Source organism: Podarcis vaucheri, assembly GCF_965113315.1.
Source record: "Podarcis vaucheri genome assembly, chromosome: 8".
Lineage (NCBI taxonomy): Eukaryota > Metazoa > Chordata > Lepidosauria > Squamata > Lacertidae > Podarcis > Podarcis vaucheri.
Window position 1 is genome coordinate 14,159,376 of NC_138766.1, and position 20,892 is coordinate 14,180,267.

Sequence of the window (20,892 nt, forward strand, 5' to 3'; positions counted from 1 at the left end):
CCCCTTCCAGCCACTGATGTTTTGCAGATGTGAAGCCTAGTACTACTTGACCAGCAATAAACTCACTGCAGGATTCTTTCCCCACCCACAGAAAAATAAAATAAGCAGAAGCAATAGAATGGTTTTCAAATGGAGGCTTTCATACAGAGTTCTGCCGACAGTATTCTAAGTTTTTGGCCCAGGGTCCAGACTCCCAAAAGATATCCACAAAGAAAAGAGCTTAAAATGTACTATGATTTGCTATTGTCTCTAAGAATGTCCAATCTGTGGTTTGATCAATTTTGCCCACTCTGATACTTTTGCAAGTCGGGATATAAAATACTATAGCATGTGTAGTAGATGCGGCTGTAATTCCCTTTAGGGATAACACTCAGTAACTGGAGACTGTGTCAGGTAGAATAAAGCACCCTAAAACCCATGCTGCTCAGCAGATTAAAAACCTTCAGATTGCTCAAGACAACTGATTCCGTTTGTTCAATCCATTTGTTTGTGGTCTGATTCCGTTTGTTCAATTCCCAGTTCTTTGACACTTGAAAATATTTACTTATTGCATGAATGTCCCATCTCAGCTCAAGGCAGTATACATTTTAGCCTCACATACTTCAAAGTGGATTCAAGACAGTGATTGGTCCAAGGATACCCAGGGAGCTTCATCCCTAAGTGGAAATTTCTCCCACATTCCAGTCTCACACACTATCCACTTATACCTCACTAGTTCAGGTTCAAATATAGGATCCAGATCTGGTTTTTTATCACCATCTGTGATCTGTCAAAGTGCCAACAAGATTTACTAGCGTTTAAGGTGACTTTTCTCCTCTGTCACATAAACCATTTTTTCCCTACAAACACGAAGATAATTGTTTGCATTTCAAAATGTGTGTAGTATACACAGCACCCACACGTTCCGCTCTTAACATTTTCTTTATCTTTCCATGACACACTATGACAAGAAAGTTTAAACACAAAGCTGGTTGTTGTCAGAGAATTGAAACACTGAGGTAACCATCCAATTTTTGAAACATGGCCATTAGTGTTGTCCCCTGGAGATTTCTTTTTTTAAAAAAACAAAAATATTTTTTATTGGCTTTTCCATGTATACATTGTTATAAGAATTTAAGGTCACATATAATATAAATTAAATGTACAAGGCAAACACGTCCATAAATATATACACCACATGTCTGAAACAGTATAGGAAGACAGTCCTGAAAACATTTTGACTCTCCCAAACTACCCAAATGTTTCTCTGCAAGGAGGGAGGAAATAAAAAAACCTCCCCATTGTCTCTGTGCTCACAAATCCTGCCTTAAGGGCACATTTAAGGTGTGAATAGGGTGAGCCTGTGACCTGGATTCAGGAATTAAGTAGTTATAGTAACAAAAGTGTGGCCAAAACTCAGATAATGCAATCAGGTAACCTGCCGGACAGGAGATAAACAACACACTCAGGATTCTGTTTTAGACCGCCTCCTGTGATGTATGTATGATATTTCTGGGAGTGGTCTGGAGTTTGAGAGTGGGCAGTTTCAAAAGTCTATATAAGGGCGGGCACACCTTTGTTCTGGGTTCCTCCTCTTTCCTGCTTGTGGTGAGTGAGGACCCTGTTGCAACAGTTTAATAAAGATCAGGCTTAATAGCTGTTTTGCTTCTCAATATTCTCTGGTTGGCCTCTGTTATTTTCTCCTACCGATAGGGAATCCACTTAAGGACTCTATATGGGCTCTTGGGTACACCATAAGGGGAAAAGGGCAGATTTTGTTTATAACAACATCCTCTAACAATATTTCTCTAACAATTTTCCATATTCCCCCCCCTCCCCTGGACTTCCCTCATATTCCCATTTTGCTTTATTTCCATATTACTCAGCCTTTGTTTCCCAAAATTTTCCCAATACATATAATCTTACTTTTTGTTATATACAATTGTGTTTCTTTATTCAAACCCTGCCAGTGAGTCCAATTCTTTATGTTGCTTCTTCATATATGTTGTAAATGGTTCCCATTGTCTTTTAAAGTCTTTGTTATCCTTTTCATGTACCGTATTTTTCGCCCCATAGGACGCTCCGTCCCATAGGACGCACCTAGTTTTTTGGGGGGGAAATAAAGGAAATTTTTTCCCCTTTATTTCCCCCCCAAAACCAGGTCGGGGAAACCAAACCAGGTCGGGGAACAGCGGTATGGCGGCGCTCGGCCTCCCCGCTGTCCCCCAAGCTTGTGGGGCTGGCCGATCTCTGCACGAAGCGCGAGGTGCTCTGCTTCAGCGCGCCCCGTGCTCTGTGCAGCAGGCTGCTATCCATAGCCTAGGGAGCCCTGCGGGAACTCCTGCAGGGCTCCCCAGGCTGCGGATGTCTGCCCAGCACGCGGGGCGCTCTGCTTCAGGGTGCCCCTCGCGCCAGGCGGCAGGCTGCTATCCGCAGCGTGGGGAGCCCTGCGGGAACTCCAGCGGGCTCCCCAGGCTTGCGGATAGCTTCCTGAAGCCTGGAGAGCGAGAGGGGTCGGTGCTCACCGACCCCTCTCGCTCTCCAAGCTTCAGCAAAAGCCTGTATTCGCCCCATAGGACGCACACAGATTTCCCCTTCATTTTTGGAGGGGAAAAATGCGTCCTATAGGGCGAAAAATACGGTAATTTATCTGTTAATTTTGCCAGTTCTGTATATTCCATAAGTTTCCCTTGTCATTGTTCTTTCGTTGGTATTTCTTCTGCCTTCCAAGCTTGTGCTAATATAATTATTGCCGCTGTTGTTGCGATTTCTGCCCACCTCCCAAGTACTTGGCTCTTTTAACAAAAAATGTACCAGTGTACTGCAGAATTGAACCTCTCCTTCTTCCTCTGTTCCTCTTTATTCCCAGGTGTTAGGCTTTCATGCTGCTTATGTAAGATGTTCTGGGGTGTGTGTATGTGTAATTATATCCATCTTTCATAACAAAAAAAATAATTTCTCATATAAACATTCTGACTTCAGTAATTCTGTTGACATTTCAGACACCTTCATTATTTTAGAAAACCATTCTTTTAATGTGGGAGCAAAATTAGTTCTCCATTTCTTAGCAACCAGCATTTTTGCAGTAGCTAGCAATTTCCATATAGTTCTTTGAGGCCCAAGACAGATTGTCACGTAATACAGACGACTGGATCTTCATGGGGATATTACAGTCATGATTCCTCCACAATCACGTTGCAATTATGGGTAGCTAATCCCTGGCCCAGGGGTCTGATCAAACCTTCCCCACCAAAGCAAATTTTTATCTCCCCCTATACGTTTTGGGCAGCTGAGACAAAAAAAAGTGGGTTCTAGCCCTCTCTGCTCACATTAGGGACCCTGATGAAGAGGCAAATAATCCCAGCTGTCTGTCATCAGATGAATATTTTTAATAAGCACGGAGGCAGCAATAACCCCCTCTCCTTTGCAAATCTACATAAATCATCTGAGGATACAGACTTGTGCCCTTTGTGTATATGCATGCAAAAGTGAGTTGGCCAAACCAACTTTTTGCCACACCCACATCTGGCTTGCATGCATCCCTCAGAGAGTTGGTCATGGGTGAAGAAAAGGCCCTTGGTCCAGAAAAGGTTAGCCTTAGATGATCCCAGCTTTGCATGAAGACAGAACAGAAAGGCGGGGACAGCACAGTGCAGCCTTTGTTCAACTCCTCTGATACTGGAAAAGATGCCAGAATAGTTAGTTATTATCTGTTTTCACCTTTGGCCAAGAATTAGTGTGAAGAGCCCTAAACAGAAACACCAGGAGGAAGTTAATGTTTAGCTGATTTAACTCGGGGACTATAAAGGATCTCTGTTTAGTCAATCAAAAGCAACTTTTAGGTCTATAAATCAGTGTCATTCCAGACACTGCTGGTCTACATTTCCCATCATTGTCAGTCCTTGGCCAGGCTGACTGCCTCCCCCCCCCCCGGAACAACAACTGGATGGACCACAGGTTCCTTGTCTCCGCTATAAATGAGGGAAATAGCATGCATCTCCTAAAAAATAATCAGAAATTAATCCCACTTAGAAAATGGATATATTTGGCAAAGAGAAGCGCTGGATTGCCTTGGGCAAACCCTACACTCTCTTTCAGCCTAACTCAGTACATAGGCTTATTGTAATAATAATAATAATAATAATAATAATAATAATAATAATAATAATAATAATAATAATAAATAATTTATTATTTATACCACACCCCTCTGGCTGGGTTTCCCCAGCCACTCTGGGCGGCTTCCAGCAAAATATTAAAATACAATGATTCATCCAGTATTAAAAGCTTCCCTAAACAGGGCTGCCTTCAGATGTCTTCTAAAAGTCTGATAGTTGTTTATTTCTTTGACATCTGAAGGCCCTCTGCCTGGTTCCCTGTAACTTTGCTTCTCTCAGTGAGGGAACCGCCAGAAGGCCCTCGGCGCTGGACCTCAGTGTCTGGGCTGAACGATGGGGTGGAGACACTCCTTCAGGTATACTGGGCCAAGGCTGTTTAGAGCTTTAAAGGTCAGCACCAGCACTTTGAATTGTGCTCGGAAACGTGCTGGGAGCCAGTGTAGGTCTTTCAGGACCGGTGTTATGTGGTCTCAGCAGCCACACCCAGTCACCAGTCTAGCTGCCGCATTCTGGATTAGTTGTAGTTTCCGGGTCACCTTCAAAGGTAGCCCCACGTAGAGCGCATTGTAGTAGTCCAAGTGGGATATAACCAGAGCATGCACACTCTGGCGAGACGGTCTGCGGGCAGGTAGGGTCTCAGCCTGCGTACCAGATGGAGCTGGTAAACAGCTGCCCTGGACACAGAATTAACCTGCGCCTCTGTGGACAGCTGCGAGTCCAAAATGACTCCCAGGCTGCGCACCTGGTCCTTTGGGGGCACTGTTACCCCATCCAGGACCAGGGAAGCCCCCACACCCGCCTGCCCCTGTCCCCCAAAAACAGTACTTCTGTCTTGTCAGGATTCAACCTCAATCTGTTAGTTGCCATCCATCCTCCAACCGCCTCCAGACACTCACACAGGACTTTCACCGCCTTCACTGGTTCCGATTTAAAAGAGAGGTAGAGCTGGGTATCATCCGCATACTGATAACCCAGTATGATAAAAGCATCTGTCAGCTGCACTTGGGCTCCTTGAAGGAAAAATAGAATGCAGGAGGTAGCGCATGAATAAATGTGTCACGATACTTTACACCCATTAACAATAAAACCTAGCCAAATGGAGGATTTAAGAATGCTGTGGAAAGTGACAAAATGTTTAAAAATGCCAGATTAGTGGGTGGGTAGACTGCAGCATAACATGTCTAATAATGCACATTAAGGAGGAAATAGTCTCAGTTTTGCAGTGTTGGGTTGTGCATTACCATATTTTTCGCTATATAACACGCACCCGACCATAACACGCACGTAGATTTTAGAGGAGGAAAATCTGTAGGCATGCCACCCGTAGGCATTCCCTCCATAACAAGCACAGACATTTCCCCTTACTTTCTAGGAGGAAAAAAAGTGAGTGTTATGGTGCAAAAAATAGTTCTTATCTCTGTTGGGTGTAAAGCTATTGTAATTAATGCCCTGAAGCTGTTGGCTCAAAGTGACATAGATAGTAGAAAAAGGAAGTTTAGAAATTTTTTTTTACTAAAGCACAATGTCTTTCAGTAAATTAAAGAGAGAATTGTGTCAAGATGAACACACCATGGCATTGAACTTTGTGGGAAATGGACCACATAAGTAGAGAATTGGGAGATACCTGCAATGTAAGGAATCAAAATAAGATTTTCCCACATATGGTGGAAGTTTGTGACCACAATGAATTATTGGAGGATTATAGTTAATTTCATAAATGAACATTTTCAGTTTAATAGGATAGTAGACACTTTGGTTAAAACCAGTGTTTATCTGGATAAACAGACAAGTTTTCGATCATACATTAGCTAAAATTGTTTTTGCTAGTACTTGGAAAAGGAATCAAATATCAGCTAAGAATTAATAAGGAAAATTTGAGGGCAGGTGGTGCTTTTAAAATAGCATTTTTGAGGAACATAAAAATACAGAGTAACTTTGAGAAGTTGGGGTCTAGTGATTCAATGTATGAAAAGGTGATTCAGGTAGGGAATTCTATTTCAAATGGATGACAAAATGTTTTATGTGTTGAATGAATTGTGTATGGAATCGAGGTGCTTTTTTGTCTTTCGTTTTATAAATTTTGTGCATTCTAATCAAAAAGAAAAATGTTGTTAGAGATAGCTTTAAAGTACTCGGATACAGTGTTAGTGCAAAAATCACTGGCGGATTTCTCTATGAAAAATCTCAGAGTTTCTGTCTAACAACGGAGAGCGTTCCTTCTTTTGAATTAAAAAAAGTTTCATCTTGTCATAATGGTAAATATTAATACAGTGGTACCTTGGTTTACGTACTTAATCCATTTCGAAAGTCCGATCTTAAACCAAAGCATTCTTAAACCAAGGTGTGCTTTCTCATAGCAGCGGGGGACTCAATTTACAAATGGAACACACCTACTTTCAGGTCTGCAGCATTCTTCATCCAAGTTGTTCATAAACTAAGCTGTTCTTAAACCAAGGTACCACTGTAGTGACATAACAGCACACAAATTGGAGAATGAAGATGAGTGGATTCAGATTCTCGAAGCAAATTTATTTTGTATTTACAGACAATAGTTACCGTATTTTTCGCTCTATAAGACGCACCAGACGACAAGACGCACCTAGTTTTTGGAGGAGAAAAACAAGGAAAAAAATATTCTGAATCTCAGAAGCCAGAACAGCAAGAGGGATCGCTGCGCAGTGAAAGCAGCAATCCCTCTTGCTGTTCTGGCTTCTGTGATAGCTGTGCAGCCTGCATTCGCCCCATAAGACACACACACATTTCCCCTTACTTTTTAGGAGGGGAAAAGTGAGTCTTATAGAGCAAAAAATACGGTAATTGTTTTAGGAGCTCATTAACTGTGGTAGGGAGGGCGTGGAGTGCCTCTTGGCTTTATCTAGAATGTGGGGAATGTGAATATCCTTCCAAGGAAAAATAAACGGGTCATCAGACGTTTGTTTCATTTCAAGACAGTAGGAAAGACAATCCTCCAGAATGAGAATCTTTTACTGATCTCCTTTTTTCTGTGTTTTCTCTTCCTTCAGTCAATGGTTCAGTGTCTTGAGTCAAGTCCACGCTTCCACAGAACAGGAAATCAGGGAAATGCACGATGAGCAAGCAAACCCACAAAATGCCGTGGTAAGGAAGGCTTACAATCAGCTTCAGAATGTTGCATATACGGTTGGTGGAGCCACTGCTCAGTTTTTTCCAGGAAAGAGGTGGCCTAGTTGTTGGATGAGTCCTGCCACCACACATAGATTAGTGGTAGGTCATATGCAGAAGGTGCAAGCTTTAGCTTCCGGGATCTCCAGGCAGGGCTAGGGAAAACTCCTTTCTGAAACCCTGGCACACTGCCACCAGTCAATGTAGAAAGATTCCCTTTTTCCCGTGTACTTGGCAAAGTAGGATTGTTTCTTCTTGCTGACAGGCTCCACCACCTAAAGCAGGCGTGTCCAAACTTTTTTCAAAGAAGTGAATGATGTGAACATGCGTGAGGGCCGACCAAAGTTGTTGGACTTATTTAAAGGATTGAAGTTGTTGAGCAGGGGATGGATTAAACCAACAGGCGGATTAGGATTAGGCCCCCGGGCCGGACTTGTTTGCATTGCAACAGTGTCCCACCTATGAAGTGGTAAAATGTTACGATGTTGTGCAAGGTAGTTTGAATATGTTCTCCTTGGCATTTGAAGTAAATCAGAAACTGCTGATTGGTTTTCTTGCTCTGCTCTATTGCTTGCTTCGATTAATCAGCTTTTAAATAACTGTTAATATATATTGTTCTATTTTGTGCACTATTGGAAACCAACCTGGAATCGTGTTGACATGATGGATGAGTCTACAAATTGCAGAGATAAATAATAAATAGAAAATAGGCATCCATGCTCCCCCTATAAAAGCCTTCAGGAAGTGGTTTGGTGAATTTGATGGCAGAACTGGGAGCAGCTTGTTGGGGGAAACTCTGGAAACAGATTTTGACATGTACACCAAGTGAGATTGCCGCAATTACAGTAAAATACCGATGAGCATACAGTCTGTGATTAAACAATTTTCTGTTCATGCCTGCGAGGCATTTTATTCCTTGCAGTAGTGGCAGTATGGGACGCGGGTGGCACTGTGAGTTAAACCACAGAGCCTAGGACTTGCCGATCAGAAGGTCGGCGGTTCGAATCCCCGCGATGGGGTGAGCTCCCGTTGCTCAGTCCCTGCTCCTGCCAACCTAGCGGTTCGAAAGCACATCAAAGTGCAAGTAGATAAATAGGTACCACTCTGGCGGGAAGGTAAACGCCATTTCCGTGCACTGCTCTGGTTTGCCAGAAGCGGCTTAGTCATGCTGGCCACATGACTTGGAAGCTGTACACTGGCTCCCTCGGCCAATAAAGCGAGATGAGCGCCGCAACCCCAGAGTCGGTCACGACTGGACCTAATGGTCAGGGGTCCCTTTACCTTTACCGCCAGTATAAAATAAAGCCTTATCAAGAGTTTTTTGTTCAACTTGCTCAAAAGCAACTGATGTTTTTCCACTACCTCTTATTGTTGAATTCCAACCCACTAACCCTCATTCTCTAAATCAAGTATTATTATCAACATCACAGTTTGTGTTACCATCCACACATAAAACTAAATGGGCATGTATTCCATGGGCTAGACAACACAATGTTCATTTTCCCTTTTTGTGTAGGGCACACTGGATGTGGGATTGATCGATTCCGTCTGTGCATCTGACAATCCAGATCGGTAAGAACAAGTTCCACTTTCAGAAATCTTACTTTTTGTTCAGCCCTTTGTCCTGAAACAGGACATGTTTTTTCTGCGAGACTATCAACTTGAGAAATAAAAGAAGAAAAGAAAGGTAGAGCAGTTCTTAATTCAACCACTCTATTTTGCTAATGTGGGATGCGGGTGGTGCTGTGGGTTAAACCACAGAGCCTAGGACTTGCCGATCAGAAGGTCGGCGGTTCGAATCCCCGAGACGGGGTGAGCTCCCGTTGCTCGGTCCCAGCTCCTGCCAACCTAGCAGTTCGAAAGCACGTCAAAGTGCAAGTAGATAAATAGGTACCGCTCTGGCGGGAAGGTAAACGGCGTTTCCGTGTGCTGCTCTGGTTCGCCAGAAGCGGCTTAGTCATGCTGGCCACATGACCTGGAAGTTGTACGCTGGCTCTCTCGGCCAATAAAGTGAGATGAGCGCTGCAACCCCAGAATCGGTCATGACTGGACCTAAATGGTCAGGGGTCCCTTTACCTTTACCTTTATTTTGCTAATAGATCGAGCGTCTCTGTTTTGTGTTCAGAACCTGTGTCTTCATGTTGATCTTTGGAATAAACCAGCAAAGGTTTGAGCTAATTCTCACAGATAGACCTGAGTAACGTGGAAGCAGAAACAAGTTCGGCTGTAGTTTTGAAATTGTGGGATTGTGCCAAGCTGTCAGATGTCAAGGTTTAAAAAACAAGTCAGGCAAAGTTGAATAATAAAGTGAATCAGCATTTGCTTAAATATACAGTACAAACAAAAGAGAATTGCTTTGTATGAGTCAGACTCACTTTGTTATGGTCCCAAATAGTATCCATGTTTACTATACAGGCCTTTTTTGCTTTATTTGTTTTTCCCCGTGCAGACCCAATTCATTTGTGATCATCACCGCTAATCGTGTTCTCCACTGCAACGCCGACACTCCAGAGGAGATGCATCACTGGATCACCCTGCTGCAGAGATCCAAAGGCGACACCCGAGTAGAGGGACAAGAGTTCATTGTGAGAGGTAGGAGCATCTTTCAGATGAAATCCCCCTGCAAAATGGGGTATTTTTCTTACTAAACTCTGGCTCCCAAAGTACTTGCTAATAACTTGAGGAGGCCACATTTAAGCAGTACATCTTATGTCAAAAAGCCAAAGCGTGGATGTTTGCAATTGTCTTTTATGTTTTTAGTTCCTTTACGATGCCGTAATGAGAAGCAGCTCCTTCCTGTACTAGCCACAATATTGCTATGAGGTCTGTTGCCTCTCCTCATCCATACCAGTCAGGCAACTTTTAGTTTATTTATGCTGATGCAAGACTATAGGACAGGCATAGGCAAACTCCAGCCCTCCAGATGTTTGGGACTACAATTCCCATCATCCCTGACCACTGGTCCTGTTAGCTAGGGATGATGGGAATTGTAGTCCCAAACATCTGGCGGGCCGGAGTTTGCTTATGCCTGCTATAGGAGGTGGGGGGAAATCTGAAAAGGCTATAAGAACAGAGTTGGGTGGGGAAGCTTCTTAGAGTTGATTGAGGTAGACCCACTAGTCTCACTGATATTTTTGGTAACTCTGCCCCAAATATCTCCTGTTAAAGCTTGTGACATTGGGCTGAATGGGAAAGGATTCCTTCTAAAGCACAGGGAGGATTTTAGAGCTGGGTATTCTCCGCTTGTTTTATATTAACACAGAGGGTGGATTGAACAATAACAAAGTAGTTAGTTCACCCCAAAGCTGGGGAGGCATTTACCATTGCCCTCTCCTTCCCTGAGAGGGGAAGGTGCAGTTTCAAGGTAACTGTGAGAACTAAATAGTTTCTGAGTTGCTTCAGAGAAGGGGATTTGGAATTGTGTAGTACTTCTGTAGTACTCCCCCCCTAAATAACTGGTAGCTGCTATCATGATAAAAATGCCAGTGGGTTTGGAAGGTTTTTTTTGGGGGGGGGTTCTTTTCTAAAAAGTTTAAATATTGCCAGCCAACCTATGCCATTTTTTCCCTTCTTCTCTGAGGGGGAAGAATGGAGGAATGGTTTAGTACACACCCAACTCACACTCACAAAACAAAATCCATTCTCCACTGAACCCCATTGTACATGGCTTAGGTGTTAATATGTGACATGCCTACATGTATTAGACCTGACAACATTATGCCCAGATGTGCCTATTCAAAGAGAAACATTTTGGCTTCATCTTCATCTTGACTTAAGAACGGTTATTAAGTCCTACATCAAAACAGCCTTCTGAGAAGGACTCAGTAAATGCTGTTTTATTGTTTTATGTGTTGTAAATAACAGGGGTTTTAAAAATATGTTTTGAGAAAGTGACTAGCAGCCAAAAGTTGAGAGCAGCTCTAGAAGAGCATCAGTATACAGGAAATGTTTTTTCTCTAAACTAGGATGGCTACATAAAGAGGTTAAGAACAGTCCAAAGATGACTTTGTTGAAGTTGAAGAAGCGGTGGTTTGTCCTGACACACAACTCATTGGATTATTACAAAAGCTCCGAGAAGAATGCCCTCAAACTGGGCACCCTGGTCTTGAACAGCCTCTGCTCTGTGGTACCACCGGATGAGAAAATCTTTAAAGAAACAGGTAACTAATTTCAGCAGGAACTCTTCCCGTAGATTCAAATGATGTGGCCATTGAGAATCATATTAAAAATCTGCTAAAATACTTTGGGGTTTGAAAAGGATTTCAATTTAAAGTGTTAGGCAAACTACAAAAAGTGTATTCTTAAGCCTCCCATATACACGAGTATATATAATTTTATGGTATTACTCCAAAAAAAAAGTGGTGCTATGAGCCATCAAACCTCGAAAATACACTTTCCCCAAAAGGTTTCCACAATTATGGCCGCTAGTGTATTGTTTTGGAGCTAATGTGGCTCTGTGAGTTAAACCACAAAGCCTAGGGCTTGCCAGTCAGAAGGTCGGCAGTTCGAATCCCCACGACGGGGTGAGCTCCCGTTGTTTGATCCCAGCACCTGCCAACCTAGCAGTTCGAAAGCACGTTAAAGTGCAAGTAGATAAATAGGTACCGCTCCGGCGGGAAGGTAAACGGCATTTCCGTGCGCTGCTCTGGTTTGCCAGAAGCGGCTTAGTCATGCTGGCCACATGACCTGGAAGATGTACGCCGGCTCCTTTGGCCAGTAAAGTGAGATGAGTGCTGCAACCCCAGAGTCATCCTTGACTGGACCTAACGGTCAGGGTACCTTTTTACCTATTCTTCCTAAATTGGCCTCTAAAGTGGTTTTAATTTGCACACGCTTCAGAGATGTAGAGAACCGGCCTTTGCACTGTTTTGATCTGTATGATGTTAAGTAATACAGGATACAGTATATCAGGTTTCTTCAAGAAAGTAGTATACTATAAACATTAATAAGCCTGCAGATCAGACTTATGAACTGCACTCCTTTGAGTCACCCACCGTCACTGTTATGATTTTTGACAGCTCACCTTCACCACTTGTCTATTAATAGTTTGAGTAAATCAGATTAACAAGGTGTTTTCTTATTTACTCTTGCCTCAGGTTACTGGAACGTGACCGTGTACGGGCGCAAGCACTGCTACCGCCTCTATACCAAACTTCTCAACGAAGCCACTCGCTGGTCAAGTGCTATCCAGAATGTGATCGACACAAAAGCACCCATAGACACCCCCACCCAGCAGCTCATTCAAGACATTAAGGTAGGGTCAAGGTCTTGGAATAAAACCGCTTCCAGAAGACAATCAACCACATTATTTTCCACTCATAAAGAAAGAGAATTGTTAAATGTTCCAAAACTGAGGCTGTTGTTTGAAGAAGAAACTCATTAAGTTTTGTGGGGAAAACTCCAGTGAGGATTGTAATTGCTTAGTGGCAGAGGCAGGGGGAGGCAAAACAAGAACTGGGAGGGTGGTATAGCCTGAAAGAGCTATAGCTGACTGGCTAGAACCTTGAACAAGAACATTCCACGCTGCAACATTTTGTTGCAGTCCCCACTTGCAATAGGAGGTAGAGGAATACGACAATGGTAGTGACACTGTTCTTGGTCACATTTGTACTACCACAAAGAGGTGCTCATGCTGCTCTGCATATTTAGGACTCGGAAATAAAACAAAAATCAAGAGAGTGCCAGATCTTTGTTTCATTCTGTTCTATTTGTGAATTGGGCCCATGATACCAGGCAGCAGCCTTAACAAGCACAGTAGACTTTATCTCAGCCTCTAGGCAACTAACTGGTCAACGTGTTCCTATTTTCTCATGATATTGGATTCTTTTAGCTCTGCACTGTGCTGCTACAAATGGTTTAATGTTACTCTGGTTTGGGGTTTTTTAGCTCTCCGTTCTTATGTATTTTATTTTTAGGGTCACAGTGTTTATTTTAGTGGGTTATAACTCTTCTAAATTGGTGGTGATGGCTTTTATTTTTTTCCAATTTTCATCCCAGAGGAGCTCAGGGCAATACAAATAAAATAAAATTAAAATGTAACACATTTAAAAGCATTATTAATATCTAAAAATACTTAAATGGTCATGGGAGGGTGGGTGATGTGCTTTTTCCTGAAGTTTATATTCCGCTCCAAAACAAGTCAGCTCTTTCTGGTAGAACCATTTCCCTTTTGAGCTGTTAACCTTTCACAAGCATTCAGTGGAGACTTGTTTTTCATCCTCGGCCTGTGAATAATCTTGCTATTTACACAGGAGAACTGCCTGAACCCCGAAGTTGTGGAGCAGATCTATAAGAGGAACCCAATTCTTCGCTATACACAGCACCCACTGCATTCTCCACTATTGCCACTTCCATATGGGGACATCAACCTGAACAGTAAGTCCTGTGGACACTCAAGCCCATTCCCTTCCCTTTGCAATACCACTTTTGTCTTGGGACAATTTCATGAAGATGAGATGCCTTGGCTCCTTCGCTCATCCCCTTAACAGTAATCTTCTCATCAGTTTGCTGCTATATTTAACCAATAGAGGTTGCCAGGGACTGCCAAGTGCTGTTCCCAACTCATAGCTCCAAATCATACTCCTGGTTTCTGTTGTTGTTGTTTAGTTGTGCCCGGCTCTTCGTGACCCCATGGACCAGAGCACGCCAGGCACTGCCAGAGCACGCCAGGCACTGCCAGAGCATGCCAGGCACTGCCAGGCACATAGCTTCGAGAACACTGTCCAACCATCTCGTCCTCTGTCGTCCCCTTCTCCTTGTGCCCTCCATCTTTCCCAACATCAGGGTCTTTTCCAGGGAGTCTTCTCTTCTCATGAGGTGGCCAAAGTATTGGAGACTCAGCTTCAGGACCTGTCCTTCCAGTGAGCACTCAGGGCTGATTTCCTTAAGAATGGATAGGTTTGATCTTCTTGCAGTCCATGGGCCTCTCAAGAGTCCATAGGACTCTCAAGAGTCTCCTCCAGCACCATAATTCAAAAAGCATAAATTCTTTGGCGATCAGCCTTCTTTATGGTTTCTGAACCTCTTCCCAATTCTCCGCCATCTGTATTCTAAGCTGGAAAGGGCAATGTGAAACCAAGAGGGAAATAAACATTGGAACCCAACTGCATGGGGCTGGTTCATTCATACACTTCACGAGAGAAAGTTTTGGCAATGCCCAAGAAGCCTGACTGAGGTTATGAGGAAGCTAGCGCTCCCCTAACTTAGCTGGAGAAGGAGGTAGTGACTTCCCCAGTGTGGGGTCAATACAGTATTGCACAGAACTTTCAGGAGCCAGACAGGATCACTTTGCAGCCCACTGCTCCCTGCTCCAAATTAATTAATTTATATGATTTTTATACCCCCCTCCCCATCTCTGGCCAGATCACAAAAAAATTTAAACCTTAGAAGTATACAAATAAAACATAGACAAAATCTTAAAACAGTTAATGCAGCTTCAGAATAAAAAGCCAAGCAACAGTAAATGATACTGCAGATAACTTTTAAAAATAACTCATTTGATGCAAAACCATTGATACCCAAATATTTGACAAAATAACCCAGTTCCAAGAAAGGAAGAAAGGAATAAGGGCAGACATTCGGACATCTATGCAAACTATGTATCTTAATTGTTCCAGTATACAGTGGTACCTCGGGTTACACACGCTTCATGTTACATACGCTTCAGGTTACAGACTCCGCTAACCAGAATAGTACCTCAGGTTAAGAACTTTGCTTCAGGATGAGAACAGAAATCGTGTGGCAGCAGTGCGACAGCAGCAGGAGACCCCATTAGCTAAAGTGGTGCTTCAGGTTAAGAACAGTTTCAGGTTAAGAATGGACCTCTGGAATGAATTAAGTATGTAACCAGAGGTACCACTGTAATAAGAAAATGGGAGCTTTGTAAACACACCTGTTGAGACATACTGTTTCAGATGCTTGCCCCATGTTAATTACGACAATAGTTTGATTGTCTGAGCAGCGAGATGTACTTCCATGTTCTGTTTTCTAGTGCTAAAAGACAAAGGCTACACCACCCTCCAGGATGAAGCTATCAAGATCTTTAATTCTCTGCAGCAACTTGAGTCCGTGTCAGACCCCATTCCTATTATTCAGGGTATTCTGCAGACGGGGCATGATTTACGGCCTTTGCGCGATGAGCTCTACTGCCAGCTGATCAAGCAGACCAGCAAAATGCCTAATCCGGGGAGCGTTGGCAATCTGTACAGCTGGCAGATCCTCACTTGCATGAGCTGCATGTTTCTGCCAAGCCGCGGGATCCTCAGATACCTGAAGTTCCACCTAAAAAGGTAAGCGGAGCTATGGATGATTGCACGCAATGGTGGGCCATGCAATAGTTTGAAGGTTACAAGGGTAGGAAACTTCCACAGCTTGTTTTATTTGACCCATAGAGCTAACTGAGTGGTGTGATCTGCAGGAGCTGACGTTGGAGAGAAAAGTGGTCATGTGGTGTGCCGTTGAACTAGGTATACAGCCTGCCTCTAAGTTCATGTTGGGCTCACTATTGTATCCTGGAGAGAGGTGTGTTGTGGACAGGGACAGATCCCTAAACACCCTTAGAGTTGGGAGTAAGAGCAGGGCTCAGCAGGTTCTGCAGATGTCAGGAATTTCTGCCATTGGCCCATCAAGCAAACACTGGAAACTAACGCATCTTGGAGGAGATGATGGGAGACAGCTGTAGGACTGACTGGCTGGACCTCAGGGAGCCACACCACATAAGGGAATGGCCAGGATACAAAGCAAGGGCAGAGAGAGGGAGAATGAAAGTGCAAAGCAGGAAAGGGACTCCAAGGAAGCAGAGATGGAAGCAGAGAGGAGAGGCTGTATCTCCCAAGGTTGGAACGCTGGGCCAAATCTGAGGCTAGCTGAGCCAGAACTCAGTGCAGAGAAGAGCTGGACTGAAAAGACGCCAGATACAGTGGTGCCTCGCAAGACGAAATTAATTCGTTCCGCGAATTTTTTCGTCTAGCGAATTTTTCGTCTTGCGAAGCATGGTTTCCCATAGGAATGCATTGAAAATCAATTAATGCGTTCCTATGGTCAAAAAAAGTCCAAACAAGGACTTCCGGAGGCGGCGCGAAACGAGTAATGGCGGTCCTCTTTGCGCAGCAAAGAGGGGCTCCGCAGGAAAGGGTTGTTCGCTACGGCGAAGCGACGACCCATTAAGTTAAACCACGAGCAGAGTGAGCTCGTGGCCGTGGGATCCGGCGGGCACCGAGAGCGACCCCCAAAACGAAGAAGGGACCCCGTAAGGGGCTCCGGAAGCGCGGAGGGGAAGCGGTGCTGTGGATTCATCGCTCTTTCTGCGGGAGTGAAGCCGCGCGGCTGTTACCGATGAGCGCCGACCTTTCTTCCTTCACATTGGATTACAAATCAACTACTCGTGAGTAGGATTTATTTGAGATTGGATTACAAATTGTGAATTCGGCTGAAAGCGGGAGACGAGAAAAAGGAAGTCCGTCTCCCGGAGGTGCTTAATGATCAAAGGCAAAGGAACTGACAAGCTGGAAGCAGTACAAAAGGGTTTTTAAATGAGAGACAGCATACGTCTGGAGAAGTTTGGAAATTGAAGGGAAAGGCAAGTTATCTTTATTTTCCTGTGATCGTGTCTATTCTGCTTGGGGTTTCTTCTCCGCTAAAACTTTTAAAAACTTTAAAGACTTGAAAATCCCTAGTCCCGGACTTGCAGCGGGCAAAAAGTTGTGTTGCGGATACACTTACAAAGCTGAAACAGACACTTAGAGGCATTACCGGTGGATACAATTAAGTAACTGTATTTTGCACCTTTTAAGAAACTATTGTGGCAAAATTGAGAGGGCTCTGCCAGAGGGAAAAGATCTTCTCTAAAGACACTGATTAATTTAACTAACTGTAGGAACTTTAATGGCGACTGAAACTTTGTTTCTTCTTTCATGAACTGAACAACACTCCCCCTAGTGGAGTTTGGGATTTACAATTTCCTGAGAACTGACTTTGTTTTGTCTCTCTGTGGTCTGGTTACTCACTCTGAGGCCTGTCTTTCCCATGGAACTTTTGACAGCTTGACCTTGAATCCAAAGACAGGTGTGGAATGAGTGTGGAATGAGTGGTAAACCAAAAACAAGAGCTGCGTCGAAAGCAGGGAAAGGCAAATTGGTACAAACAACTTTGGTTTCCCAGGCCCGCAGATCTTCAGTCCCTGCGGTACTACAGGCTGTACCATTACCAACAACCCCAGCTGAAGAATCAGAACAATCAACAAGTGAAGATATGGCAGCTGGGGGATCCAACATTCTTCTAGAGGAAATGCTACAACAATTTGCAATTTTGAACAAAAAAGTGGATGACCAAACTGCAAAAATTGACTTAGCCACATCCTCAATTACCAAACTTTCTGAACAGGTGGCTAAGCATTCACAAGACATTGGAAACCTAAAGGACGTGGTATCCGAAAATCGAAAATTGGCCGAGGCTGCGAATGAAAAAGTAGAAGCAGTAACTAAAGAAGTGGAGGAATTGAAAGGAGAGGTAAGGCCGCTCCATAAACATATTACTGACCAGCAGGCCTATCTGTCTTTGGTGGAACTGCGAAACAGGGAAAATAATTTGAGATTACGCTCTATCCCAGAGATTGAGAAAGAGGACTTGATTGGCTTTTTAACAGCAGAATTTTCTAAATTCTGGGGTATAAACGAAGATACAGACTTCAAAATAACAACTGCATTCAGATTGGGAAGGGTTGCCGGGAAGGACAGACCTAGAGACTGTTTGATTATTTTAAGGACTAAGCAGGAGAGAGACAAGATACTCGACCTACATTTTAATAAAGCACTTGTGATCCAGGACAGAAGAGCACAAATTTACAAGGATATTCCTAAACAATTACTGGATCTAAGATCTAACTACACTGACCTAGCTGGACTTTTGAGAGGTAACGGAATACCTTACAGGTGGGAGTTCCCACAAGGCCTCTCATTCAAATACAAAGGAAAGAAGATAAAAATCAAAACGAAAGAGGATAGCCAGAAGTTCCTACACGACCACGGAGAAGACTTGCAGAAAGGAGCGGCAGCTATTTGGCCACCACCAGAGTCAGGAAAAGAGTTACCACCCTCGGATTTGGACAAAAAAGAAGACACCCAACAAGAGTAACAACAGATTGACACAGGATGTCTCTGCAGCTGTATAGTTGGAACATTAACGGCGCGAATTCCCCAGAAAAACGCAAAAGGATCTTCCATATCCTAAAGAAAGAGAATTTGGATATAATTTGCTTGCAAGAAACCCATGTGACCAGGTCACACAGGAAGGTGTTAACAAATAAAAGATTAGGCCAAGAATTTATTTCATCAGATAGAGTCAAGAAGAGAGGCGTGGTGATTTACGCCAAAGAGAATCTATCACCAAAATTTTTGTTTAAAGATGAACAAGGAAGAATCCTGGCTATTGAAATTTCGACCCAAGGAGAAAAAGTTTTGATATTAGGAATCTATGCACCAAATGAGGGGAAATCAGAATTTTATAAGAAGCTGCATGAGACACTACTGGACTATCTGGACTATTCCAACATCATTATGATGGGAGATATGAATGGGGTCGTCTCTACTTTGATGGATAAGTCACAGAATCAGAATCTGACTAAAGATGGAAGACTACCAAAAACTTTCTTTGAACTAACTGACAATATGGACCTAATTGATTTATGGAGGACGAGAAACCCCCTAGGTAAAGAAGGAACTTTCTTTTCTGAGGCCCACCTGTCATGGACAAGAATCGACCAAATTTGGGCAACTAGAGGGCTGGCACCTAAGACTACAAAAATAGAAATCTGCCCAAAGACTTGCTCCGACCATAACGCTTTGAAAATGGAAATGAGATTTACTACTGCCGACTCCTTCAGATGGAAAATGAATGACAACCTGTTAAGAGATCAAGAGATCGTAAAGAAGGCCCAAAAAACTTTAAAGGATTATTTTGAAATTAACTTGAATACCTCGGTGGAAAAAAGAATTATCTGGGACGCAAGCAAAGCTGTTATGAGAGGGTTTCTGATACAACAGAATACAATCAAGAAAAAACTTTGGAATAGTAAAAAAGACAAGATATTGGAGAAGATAAGTGATGGAGAGAAAAAATTAAGAGTGAATCCAAAATCAAAAGAGACTTTAAGAGAAATCAAATTTCACCAGTTACAATATGCGAAATTGATTAACCAAGAAGTGGAATGGAAAATCAAACAAATGAAACAAAGATCTTTTGAATCTGCGAACAAATGTGGGAAACTGCTCGCTTGGCAGTTGAAAAAGAGACAAAAATTAAATTATGTCACCAACTTAGAAGTTGAAGGGAAAAACATTCAGAAACCGGGAGAAATTAGAAGGTGTTTCCAGAAATATTTTAAAAAACTGTACACACAAGAATCCGAGGAAGCAACTGAGATAGAACAATTCTTGAAAGATAACGGCCTACCAAAATTATCTCAAGAGAAGAGATCAATCTTGAATTGTAAAATAACACAACAGGAAATCGAGGATGCCATTCAGAATATGCAACTAGGCAAATCTCCGGGCCCTGATGGACTCACCTCCAAGTACTATAGGATTTTAAAAGACTATTTGATACAACCATTAATGGAGGTTTGTAACCAGATTATGGGGGGAGGGAGGGCACCAGATACGTGGAAAGAAGCATTCATCACACTGATACCTAAAGTGGAAACTGAAAAGACTCAACTCAAGAACTACCGCCCCATCTCACTCCTAAACGTGGATTACAAAATATTTGCGGATGTTTTGGCTAACAGATTTAAAAAAGTACTAAATGAAGTAATCCATAAGGACCAAGCAGGCTTTCTCCCAGGTAGACATTTGTATGATAATACCAGGAACATTATCGATATTCTGGAACTTTTACAAACAAATATTAACACCAAAGCAGTGTTAATTTTTATTGATGCGGAGAAGGCCTTTGACAACATTTCTTGGAAATTTATGAAGAAAAACTTGGAAGGGATGGGAGTGGGAAGGGGGTTTGAGAATGGAATAGAGGCAATCTATTCAGAACAAAAAGCTAAGTTGATAGTGAACAATGTGGTGACAGAAGAACTTCATATTGAAAAAGGAACACGCCAGGGGTGCCCCCTATCCCCTCTGTTGTTTATTTCAGTCCTGGAGGTTTTGCTGAATATGATAAGGGAGGATCGGCAGGTACAAGGAATACGGGTCGGAGCGAAACAATATAAACTGAAAGCATTTGCAGATGACTTGGTTTTAACATTACAGGAGCCAGAACCTAGTACAAAAAGAGTTTTGGAATTGATTCAGAAATTTGGTCGGGTGGCGGGTTTTAAGCTGAACAAACAAAAAACTAAGGTGTTAGGGAAAAACTTGACGGTTACTGAAACAGAGGGGTTTCAGAAGGAAACAGAACTAAACATTGTTAAAAAAGTGAAATACCTGGGGGTCAATCTGTCCTCCAAGAATTTGAATTTATTTAAAGATAATTATGAAAAATGTTGGTCAGAAGTTAAAAAAGATCTAGAAATTTGGTCAAGATTGAAACTATCCTTGTTAGGCCGAATTGCAGCTATAAAAATGAACGTTTTGCCAAAAATGTTGTTTTTGTTCCAGGCCTTGCAGATTGTGGACAGAGTGGATTGTTTCGGAAAGTGGCAGAA

At 42.9% G+C, this 20,892-nt stretch overlaps 1 protein-coding gene across 1 annotated transcript in view; it reads left to right on the forward strand.

Moving 5' to 3' along the window:
• Positions 1-20,892, forward strand: part of MYO10 (myosin X) — a 215,270-nt gene that overhangs the window by 181,883 nt on the left and 12,495 nt on the right. The window contains exons 29-35 of the mRNA XM_082234136.1: positions 7,121-7,214; positions 8,755-8,810; positions 9,688-9,830; positions 11,204-11,398; positions 12,335-12,492; positions 13,490-13,613; positions 15,229-15,526. Of these exons, the coding sequence (XP_082090262.1) occupies positions 7,121-7,214; positions 8,755-8,810; positions 9,688-9,830; positions 11,204-11,398; positions 12,335-12,492; positions 13,490-13,613; positions 15,229-15,526 (1,068 nt within the window). The remainder of the gene's footprint in view (positions 1-7,120; positions 7,215-8,754; positions 8,811-9,687; positions 9,831-11,203; positions 11,399-12,334; positions 12,493-13,489; positions 13,614-15,228; positions 15,527-20,892) is intronic.